This window comes from Urocitellus parryii, chromosome Y (assembly GCF_045843805.1).
Source record: "Urocitellus parryii isolate mUroPar1 chromosome Y, mUroPar1.hap1, whole genome shotgun sequence".
Classification (NCBI taxonomy): Eukaryota; Metazoa; Chordata; class Mammalia; order Rodentia; family Sciuridae; genus Urocitellus; species Urocitellus parryii.
Genome location: NC_135548.1, coordinates 543588 through 555469, shown reverse-complemented (window position 1 = coordinate 555469; position 11882 = coordinate 543588). Strand labels below are relative to the sequence as shown.

General features: G+C 42.2%; 1 protein-coding gene across 1 annotated transcript; it reads right to left on the bottom strand.

Moving 5' to 3' along the window:
* Positions 1–1634: 1634 nt before the first annotated feature.
* On the bottom strand, positions 1635–3182 carry LOC113178116 (uncharacterized). Its single transcript, XM_026382575.2, is given in 1 exon segment — positions 1635–3182. A coding segment is annotated over 1 exon segment (1548 nt).
* Between the last annotated feature and the right edge of the window lie 8700 nt (positions 3183–11882).

Genomic DNA, 11882 nt, shown 5'->3' with positions numbered 1-11882 from the left:
GACATTATGTTATGATGCTCTTTAATGTGCTTACATACAGCACAATACATGAGACTTAGAACAAGCACAAGTGACAAGAGTGGGGTCCCAGAGTCATCAACAGCTCAATAAGCAATCAAGGAAAAGAAAGAGGCCAGCTTCAGGTTACACAGACACATCCCCATGTTCCCAGCTGCCAGTCTTACTCCACCTCAAAAAACAACAATTAAAAGGACTGTGGGGAAACTCAGTGGTGGAGCACTCCTGGGTGAAATGTGAACAAAGACAGAGAGGAAAGAAGTTCAGAAAAGACATTTCACCAATCTGTATTTTGGAGTGGAGAGGTGAAAACTAACATACAGAATATGTAATGAAACAATGGACACAAAATATTTAAAATACAGGAAAATGGAAAAAGAGAGATTTAACTGAGAAGAAAAACATGTTGTTTTAAAATCTTCATGCTGATGCAATGCACCTCTCCAACGCAGGGTGCATTTTTGGTACCTCTGAATAGATAAACAAAGAAATGAAGACACAAACCTTTTCACACACCTACAGTTTTTTTCTCAAAATAAATAAATAAAATAAAATATCCTCAATTCTGAACAAGTTCAAATGGATCTGAAAAAAGCAAAGGTCCTACCACATTTCTACATACAGGGCTTTTCTCCAGTGTGGTTTCTTAAATGCTGTTTAAAGGGACCTGGAAAGTTGAAAGTGTTACTACAATTTTGAAAGAGAAAAAGGATCTTCTCAGATGTGAATTCTTTATGTCTTTGAAGAAAACTCTGAAAGCTGAATACTGCCTCACATGGCTTATCCTCAGCATTTTCTACAGTATGACTCCTTTCATACAACTGAACAAAACTAGAACAGCTCAACAACTCATATTTCTTTTTTGCATAGGATTTATTCTTTTTATTCCAAAAGAATCTTCTGAGGCCTTAGTAAAAGACGGAGAAAACTAGATTTCCCACACTTCTCACACTCGCAGGGCTTCTCTGTGTGTTTTCATATATGAGAAGAAAAACAGGGCTGGAGGGGAAGCTGACAGGATGTAGCTTTTCTCTGGTATGTATTCTGGTATGTATTCCAGGGCTTTTCTCTGGTATGTATTCTTCCATGTTTATGAAGCTGACGGGATGTAGCAAAGGAGTTGCCACACTGCTTACATTCAGAGGGTTTGTTTATCAATGTGAATGAAATGGCTTTGAGGGCAAGAGGGAAAAATGGAATGATTTGTGATAATTTTATACATTTAAAGAGTTAATCAGTTGGAAGTGGTGGTGTATGCCTTTAATTCCTGAGACTTGAGAGGGTAATTCTGAAGGATCAGTGTTGGAGGCTACCCTCAGCACCTTAGGAAGACCCTAAAAAATGCAGCAAGTCCCTGTCTCAAAATAAAAAGTAACTGGAATGTAGCTAACTGGTAGAGCACAACTGGACTAAATCCCCAGTCTCTCTCTCTCTCTGTCTCTCTAACACACACACACACACACACACACATTTTCAGCAGTGTGAGTACTTTCTTGTCTTTGAGACTGACATGAAATATTGATTTACCAGGATTTACATTCAAAGGATTTTTCTCCAGTAACTTCCTACATGTATATGAGTGAAACAGTAATAACAGAAAAGTTTACCAATTGTTTTCATGCATATGATTTCTCTGCAGTATCTGTTCTTTCACGTGTGTGAAGCAGACAGGATGTGCCAAAAGCTTTTCCACATTGTTGTTATTCATAGCGCTTTTCTCTGGTATGGATTCTTTCATGTCTGTGAAGCGTAGGGGATGCAGCAAAGGCTTTGCCACACTGCTTACATTCATAGGGCTTCTCTCCAGTGTGCATTCTTCCATGAATCTGAAGGTTACTGGATCTAGAAAAGGCTTTGCCACACTGCTTACATTCATAAGGCTTCTGTCCAGTATGAGTTTTTTCATGTGAGTGAAGGTGACTGGATGTAGCAAAGGCTTTGCCACACTGCTTACACTCATAGGGCTTCTCTCCAGTGTGCATTCTTCCATGAATCTGAAGGTAACTGGATGTAGCAAAGGCTTTGCCACACTGCTTACAATCATAGGGCTTCACTCCAGTATGAATTTTCTCATGTAGGTGAAGGGTAGATGACTGAGTGAAGGCTTTGCCACACTGCTTACATTCATAGGGCTTCTCTCCAGTATGAGTTCGTTCATGTATCTGAAGGCCAGAGGCAGTAGTGAAGACTTTTCCACATTGTTGACATTCAGAGCATTTCTCTCTAGTATGTGTTCTTCCATGAATTTGAAGGTTACTCGATGTAGAAAAGGCTTTTCCACACTGCTCAAATTTATACGGCTTCTCCCCAGCATGAGTTTTTTCATGTGACTGAAGGTAACTGAATGTAGTAAAGGCTTTGCCACACTGCTTACATTCATAGGGCTTTTCTCCAGTATGTAGTCTTCCATGAATCTGAAGAGATGTGGCTATAGAAAAGGCTTTACCACACTGCTTACATGCATAGGGCTTCTCTCCAGTATGAGTTTTTTCATGTGTGTGAAGGTTACTGGACTGAGTGAAGGCTTTGCCACACTGCTTACATGCATAGGGCTTCTCTCCAGTATGAGTTTTTTCATGTGAGTGAAGGTTACTGAATGTAGCAAAGGCTTTCCCACACTGCTTACATTCATAGGGCTTCTCTCCAGTATGAGTTCGTTCATGTATCTGAAGGCCAGAAGCAATAGCAAAGGCTTTTCCACATTGTTGACATTCATAGGGCTTTTCTCTGGTATGTATTCTTCCATGAATCTGAAGAGAACTGGACGTAGAAAAGGCTTTGCCACACTGCTTACATTCATAGGGCTTCTCTCCAGTATGAATTTTTTCATGTGAGTGAAGGTTACTGAATGTAGCAAAGGCTTTCCCACACTGCTTACATTCATAGGGCTTCTCTCCAGTATGCATTCTCTGATGTATTCTAAGTAAACTGGGAAAAGCAAAGTCTTTCCCACATACCTCACATTGAAAACGTTTACGTTCACTGTGTGTTCTCATGTGTCTTGGAACACCTGTGGGAGAAGACGAGGCTTCACCACATTGCTGATATTCATAGGGTTGCCACCCAGTATGAGTATCTTTATGCCTTTGAATGTCACTGGAATGACGGATGACTTTCCCACGTACTGTACATTTAAAAGGTCCATCTCCAGTTTGTATTAACATTTGTGTGTGAACATTTTTGGGAGAAACCAGAGATTTCTTATATTGTTTAAATTCACATGGCTTCTCTTCACATTCCTCATGCTTGTAGTATTTGTGTTCACAGTAAGATGTGATCTGCCTATGAAGGAATGAAGGTCACATGAAGTTTTTTGCACACATAATGAAGTGACATGGATTTACTCTATTCAAATTTTTCTTTGTTCAATTAAGAATTGGAATCGATTTGAAGGTTTTCCCACACTATTTTGTGCCTTTGAATTTACCATATGACTTCTTTAAGGAAGAAGAAGTGAACAGCACATAATCAATGCTTGATTCATTCACAATTTTCTATGTATTTATAGATCTTTACATTACTACCAACATCAGGTAAAGGCTAGGTTTTCTGACTTGTTCAACTTGCTTAAAAATAAGGAGATTGATGGGGCTGGGGATGTGGCTCAAGCGGTAGCGCGCTCGCCTGGCATGCGTGCGGCCCGGGTTCGATCCTCAGCACCACATACCAACAAAGATGTTGTGTCCGCCGAGAACTAAGAAATAAATATTAAAAATTCTCTCTCTCACTCTCTCTTAAAAAAAAAAAAAAAATAAGGAGATTGAAAGCAAACAATCCTTTTCAACACAGCTTCTCTATGGCTATTATCCAAACAGTGGTATTCACATATGCAATTTCATAGTACTTTTTGCATGTCAAATACTTTGAAAAGACAGAATATCTGTTACAGCTAAGTACATACTTCAGGTGAAAAGCACTATAAGAATAAATACTTCTCAAATTATGCATACTTCTTTCGTTGATTTCCTTTAAATATTACATGACAGTTCTCAGACCCAGTCATGGACTCCTCTTATGAGGACAGTTACCTTACATTGCTCCCAGAGTTTTCAATCTCAACTTCAGTGGTCTTGTCTTCCCACTTGTTTCCTAAAATGAGAGAACAGAACAATCTTTATGAATATTTAGGAGCTAACAATGCTTTGCCAAATGATACATGCTATTTATGCTGCAATAATTCACCAACTGATTCCCTTTTCACCTTCTACATAAATGACCAAAATAAACATGAGTTCTCTATTTGATTAACTCTAAAAACATCATTATTACCTATAGAAGACAGGTTTCTGAGGACTTCCACCATCACATCTCTGTAAAGGTTCTTCTGGGAAGGATCCAGCAAAGCCCACTCCTCCTGGGTGAAGTTCACAGCCACATCCTTAAAGGTCACTGAGATCTAAAATATCCCACCAAATGTATAGTGGAGGCCAGGAGAGATTGACAGCATGAGAAATCTACACTCAACATGCATGATGTTCACATGATTCCAGGAGGAACCCTAAGGTAAAGGATGAACTTTGGCTTATCATAACATGTTGCTTCATCCATTCTCTTCGTCAAATGTTCAACACTGGTTTAGTAACTAACAAACACCCTACACCAATACAATATTTTGAAAACAGTGGAGAGGATCGGCTGGACAGAAGGGGTATTCCATATTATGAGTCATGACACATTTAATTGTCACCCTGATTGGATTAAAAGATACAGATGATTAATGAGATTCTGTGTGTGTCCATGAGGGTGTGTCTACAAATGATTGGCATGTGGGATAGTGAGCCAAACTGGCTAACCTTTTTAAGGTAGGCAGCACCATCCAATAGGACTGTGTCTTAGGTGGAACAAAAGTTGAAAGAAGAAGGAAGCAGCAGCAGAGCAAGCTCCTTTCTTCTCCAATAGGTTCTTGATTGCTACTGCAATGGCCTGAGGGTATCAGACTCTGCCTTGTTCACTCTCCCAAAGTGGACTCTGCCAGTGATTTTCCAGGGAGTTTCCAGAACCTTTGGTCTGGACTAGGGCAGCACCATTGATCCCTCTTGTTCTGAGGCTTCAGCCTCTTGGACTCTGCAGCAACTACTCCGAAAACTTTCCAGCTGCAGATGGCCACTGTGGACATCCAGCTTTGGGTCAAGTAGGCCAATCTAATAAGTCCCCTTTTATAATCAAACTTCCTCTTGATGCTGTTCCTCTAGAGAACACTGACTAATAAAATGTAAGTCAAAAATTGCTCTGAAAAACAAAGTCTAACTAATAAAGAAGTAAATAAACTACCAAGCCATGAAGTTTTACAAATATATACATAAGAAATAATAGTATATGCCAAATACCATTTTTATAATAATGCAAGAATAAAGCAACGAGTCATACATACAAATTTCAAAACTATGGACAAAAGCAAAGAAACTGATTTTCAATACTATTTCCATCTGGAAATAAATTGGATGATAAATCTTCAAAAGTCATTCCAGGGACTGGGGTTGTGGCTCAGTGGTAGAGCACTCTACTTGCACGTGCAAGACGCTGGGTTCAATCCTCAGCACCACATAAAAAAGAATAACTAAAATAAAGGTATTGTGTCCAACTACAAATAAAAAATAAATATTTTTTTAAAAAGACATTCCAACTGCTGGTGTGGTAGTTTGCACCTGTAAGTTCAGCCACTAGGGAGGTTAAGGCAGAGAAATGGCAAGTTGGAGGCCAGTCTCAGCAACTTAGCAAGACACTCAGAAATTTAGTGGGACTGGTCTTCATCAGATATAAAGGGGGGACTGGGACTGTAACTGAGTGGCAGAGCACGTGGTAGCATGTGTGAGGCACTGGGTATAATCCTCAGCACCACAAAAAAATAAACAAAATAAAGGTATTCTGTCCATCCATAACTATACATATATATATATAAATACATAAGAAGAAGGGCTGAGTACGTGCTCAGTGGTGAATGGGGCTGGGGATGTGGCTCAAGTAGTAGCACACGCGCCTCGCATGCACAGGGCGCTGGGTTCGAGCCTCAGGACCACATAAAAATAAAATAAAGATGTTATAAAAACCGAAAACTAAAACATCAATTTAAAAAAATTACATTGAAGATGGGAGTGATGGTGCACACCTGAATCTCAGAGGTTCAGGAGTCTGAGGCACTAGGCGATGTAGCAAGACTCTGTACCAAAACAAAGAATCTAAATGGGTTGGTTAAGCACCTCTGGGCTCCATTCCTGATACCAAAAAAACCATGAACCTGCCAAGGCCAGACAACGACAGTGAAAAACTGTCATCCTTTGTCCAATTCATCACCTTGTGAAGCACAGATACTAGTTTTCATGAAACCACATTCATAAACTTATCCACCACTATTTTTGTAGAATTGGACTCAAACTCTGCAGCAACAATGCAAGAGAGACTTTCTCTGTATCTTATCTGGGATTTTGGAATCTAGGACTGCAGTTCAATTTGAAATCACTGAAAAGACAAGATTGAATCTTACAAACATTCTATATAAACTCAGGGGTAGCAAATGGTAAATTAGGTAATTAGGTGTGTTCTTTTTTTTTTTTTTGTACCCCCGAAATAAAACCCAGAGACATTTTACTACAGATCCACATCCCCAGTCATTTTTATATTTTATTTTGAGATGTAGTCTCACCAGGTTGCAGAAGGCCCAGCTAAGTTGCTAAGGCTGTCCTCAAATTTGCAACACTCCTGTCCCTGGAACAGGAAGGATCACAGTTGTGCCCCAGTGTACCTGGCTGTAAGTCGGGAATTTTGACAATGAAAATATAACTAGAGGGCTGGGGATGTGGCTCAAGCGGTAGAATGCTCGCCTGGCATGCGTGCAGCCCGGGTTCGATCCTCAGCACCACATACCAACAAAGATGTTGTGTCCGCCAATAACTAAAAAATAAAATATTAAAATTCTCTCTATCTCTCTTGCTCTCTCTTAAAAAAAAAAAAGAAAATATAACTAGACTTTAAAATCCAATTCTTTCTTTCCTCTTAATAATAGTCCACACCATATGGCTCTGAATAAATAAACCTGGGCCTCAGATAAGTGAGCACATCATTTCAAAGTGATACACAGAAAGCTTTGGTGCTGAGGGAGCACACATGTGTCAGGCTCAAGGGGCAGGGAAGGTCCCTGACAGCTGGGACATGCTCCGTCCAGGTCTTGCTCACTGAAAGCCTCCAGGACCACTCTCCCATGAACCTGGACCATGACTCCAGTCTATGAGGCTTTTCAGGTTTGCACAGCTCTGCACTGGGGTGGGTGGTCCTTATGCTCTGGGAGAGGTTTTGCTCCTTCACACTGTGAGAGACTGAAAGGGCAGGAGTCACTGCTGACCTGGCCCCTCAGCACCAGCATCCACAGGCTGACTGTCCAACTTTCTCCAAGTAATGGGAACAGGGCTTGGGGAAAACAAGGTTCCAAGAAGTCAGTGGTCTAGATGAGGCTTGTTCCAGGACATTCCTTAGCCCCAAGACCTCAGCTGAGCCCCCAAGAGGCTGTACCTCACAACTTAGGCTCTCCTCTAAGAGGAGCTGACCCAGGGCCTGAAATTCCTTTTACCATGCAGGGCACAGGACAGCTGTGGGCACATGGTGGCAGCCCCAGGAATGGATAGTGACTGAGAACATAGGACCCTCTGAGGTGTCCAAAGAAAACCTGGCTGAGAAAATCAGATTTGGTGTCTACATCTTAGGAAGATAAAAAAAAAAAAACAGAATTTAGGCAGGTGTGAACTGAAGTTCTCTATGAACTTGCTCTATTTCAATGAACCTTCAGACCACCGGACTTTGGGGAACTAGACCACCATGAGGTATAAGACAGGGTTCTGCATCATGGGCAACAATTATCTTGGCCTCTCTAAAGCTCTTTCAAAGCCAATTACCTTAATTTCTGTATTAGTCCTAAATTCTCCAAACAAATGAACTTCTCAGAACATATTACCAACCTTACCCAACATATAACCACCATCTTCCAAAGCTAACAATGTAATAACGGATCTACAGAAGAAATTTCCCCTTTTTTACTGTAGCCACCCATCTGATGATCCTACCAATGCACTTGGTTAATGTATTCATGCATAACTTCCTTTTCAAATGTTCTTGTCAGGCATGCACAGTGGGGCACAACTATAATCCCAGCAGCTTGAGAGATTGGGTCAGGAGGACTGCTAAATTCAAAGCCAGCCTCAGCAACTTAGTGAAGCCCTAAGGAATGTACTGAGATCATGTCTCAAAATAAAATATAAAAATGGTTGCTGATGTGGTTCAGTGATTAAGTTTCTCTGGGTTCAATCCCTGTTATTAGAAAAGATGTAATTTCTTCCAGAATGGGACACATACATCAATCAGGATAAGGTGAATCCATGTTCCTGAGGATGGTCATTAATATTTGGGTCAAAGTAAACTATTTTCCTCAGGTATGGTGGCCAGTGCCTTTAATTCCAACAGCTCCAGAAGCTGAGACAGGAGGATCCTGTCTGAAAATAAATTTTAAAAGGGCTGGAGATGAATGACAAGAGAATAAATCAGACATTATTATCCTATTTGACTACATGACCCATGTGAATGGACATTAGGTACAACCAGAAAAAGGAGAAGTTACACTCTATTTACATATGATGTGTCAAAATGCATTTTACTGTCATGTAAAAGTAATAAAAGTCAAGAAAAAAATACCTTCTACCAAAAACAAACAAACAAACATACAAAAAAGAGCTGAGGATGTAGCTAAAGATTCAATATCCCTAGTATGAATAATGCACTGCCTTATTTCATTGAAAGCAGCTATTTTACCAGAACACAAGATGTGTCAAGTTACTATTATTTCCCCTAAAGGATGATATTCAGAAACAGAAAAAAAAGGTTATGGGCTAGGGATGTGGCTCAAGAGGTAGCATGCTCGCCTGGCATGCGTGCGGCCAGGGTTCAATCCTCAGCACCACATACAAACAAAGATGTTGTGTCCGCCAAAATAAAAAAAAAAAAAAAAAGCTTATGCTTGCCAGAGATAGTGGCACATGCCTGTAATCCCAGGGACTCAGGAAGCTGAGGCAGGATGATCATAAACTGGAGGACTGTGGCCAAAACAAGTGGTATATGATCTCTTTTTAAAAAACTGGGGGGGGGGGTGTCCTGAGGATTTAACTGATAAACCTTCTCTAGTTTTGATCCCCAATATAAAAAGAAAATATTCCTTGCAATACTTCACTAAAGGAAAAGTGAAAGTGAATAGAGTCTGTTCATTTGAAACACAGGAAAAAAATATATTTGAGAGTGATGGGAAGTGGAGAGGAAGATGGCATTTTAGAACGCAGCAGGCAACTGCAAATGAAGGACCTACAGCAGCCTTCAGAGACTCTGAACAGGGAAAAGGAAAGTGGATTTGGGATCCTGCTTCCTACACATTTGGAAGAGTGGGTGCAGGCCAGCAGCAGGGAGGGGAGGGGAGGGGAGGGGAGGGGAGGGGAGGGGAGGGGAAGCTGGAGACCTGAGCAGCCCATTCAACAATGGAAACCACAGCATGGAGCCCAGGGCCACCTGCCAGCGAGAATTGGGCCTCCTGCTCTGAGCTGACCTCAGGGACCAACCCACCTCTCAGGCCCAGGGAGCAGAAGCCCAGAGACAAACACCATGGAGGACTAGGCCGCACCCTCTGCACCAATTTCAGGCACAAAACACCCAGCTCACCCGGTGGGACCAGGGGATAGAGGCTTTGGGTCAGTCGCCAGGGAGGTGACTTCAAGTTTCTACCATCCAGCCCAACCCCCAGGACCAGGGGACAAAGACCCAGGGCAACCTCCAGAGGGGACTCCGCCAGGCTCTGGAGCTCATTTGGTTTGCGGGGCCCCAAGGCAGGTGCTGACCATGTACCTTCAGCCCTCATCACTAACTCACCATTTTTGTCTTCCTTGGGGACCTGGTGTTCTCTTGAGGAACCCCTGAGCACCAGAGATCTCCGGGACACGGATGCTCAGAATCACCTAGGCCTTCAGGGCAGAGCACATGGGGCCCAGGAAGGAAGAGCGGAGTTGGTGACGAAGAAAAGCCCGCGAGATTTCCAAAGCCCGCCCTTCCCCTCTGTTCATGAATCTGATTGGACAGTTCCACCCCAGAAACACTAATGGGCCTCCTCCAGGAACACCTCTGCCTTATAACTGACAGCTAATGTTATCCAATCACTTCCTAAGATTCCATAGAGTGACAGATCCTTGGTCCCAGTCCTTTTCAGGAGGAGTGTCTTTGCTGGGTTGGAAAAATATCCCAAATTAGAAGCCTTTGCTTGGAACTTGGTAAGGATGGGATTGAGCTATGGCTCTGGAAGACTGCTTTCCCAGCATGGGTGATGCCCTGGGTGTGAACTCCACCACAGAAACAAAGAACAATTTTTAAAAAGTTACTTAAGGAGGCTGAGGCAGGAGGAGCCCAAGGTTCAGGTCAGGATCTACACTGTTAACTGTGTTTACTGTGACGGGTCCTTGCTTCCCCAAATGCTGAAGTATAACACAGAGAAGCACGTGGAGAGTGGAAAGTGGAAGGCTTAATTAAGGGAGAGCAGAAAAGATTCGCCCCCACCCCCAGGAAGAAGGGGACTGGAAAGGAGAAATCCTTGGAAAACAGAAGTCTTCTCTCTTTTACATCTAATGTCACCTTTTGTCCTCCCACATTCCTGTCCTTTATTTCTGTTTATTGTGCATGTGATGGGGGCTGCAAGTGAAAGAACAAAGGGTGGGAAACTGGTGGACTGGTGGGGCAGGGAGGAGAAACCAGGGCAGGAACAGCCTAGGTGGGGTTGATTAGCATCTCCCTGTTTTACTGGGAGCTACTTCATTAACCCTTATTTAGCACCTGCCCAGGGTCATGGTGAAGTGGCACCCCCTTTCTCCACAGAAAAGCCCTCTTCCCCATGGCTGATTTTAGGACTGTCACCAAAAGAGTCCATTGTAGATAAACTTCCTATTTTCATGTCACCCGTTTTACTTGACCACTGACCGAGAAGATACCAGCACTCCAGGTGCTGGACACCCCCTTACTAGTCATCACAAAGCCATCCAGTACAGTACTTTGAAGAAATGTGCAAAGGAGGTCTCTGGCCTTGAGCTGGGCTTCACAGAGATGCCTACTTTTTAAGATAAGTTACAATTGGGCTCCATGGTAACAGCTGGCAGGGGGAGGAAAGAAAGGGGAGAAGAAGCTCTCCCCTTCTCAGGTGTTGTCCTTGAAGAGTTAACTTGCCCAGAACAGTGAAAGAAAAAGCTGCTTTTATGTGAACTTCTGAGCTCCTCCCCTTACATGCTGGGTATAAAACTCTGAAACTCCCTGAACTTGGGGTTCAGGGAATTGATTGATTACAGCAAAGGCTGCACCCTCTGAACCTGGCTGCAGGCAAGTAAAAGTGTTTCCTGCTATGTTTGGTGCCTTGCCTCATTTGTCCCTACAACAATGGGACATTAATATTTCAATTTCTCAGGTGTTGTTCTGGTTTTCCCAGGCTCAGATTAGACTCCATTTTCTTTATGGTTCCTCATGGACCACATTAACCTAGCTACATAGACTCTTCTCTTTAAACCTGGCTTCACAAACAGGAAAATCCTATCTGAAAATAAAATAAAAGGGTTGGAGTTCAAGCTCAGAGGTCGAGTCCCACAGGGAATATACCACAGAACCTCAAAGAAAAAGATACCTATATACATACAGAGAATCATTTGGTGTGACCTCAGACAACTTAGCAAGACAGTCACAAAATTTTTGAAACAATATTTAAAGATGTCACATATATCACACTTGTGTGATATCTAAAAATAAAAAAAAAAGTTTGACAATTATTTCTGTAATTCTCCTCACCTTCTGCCCCCTGATCATTTGGG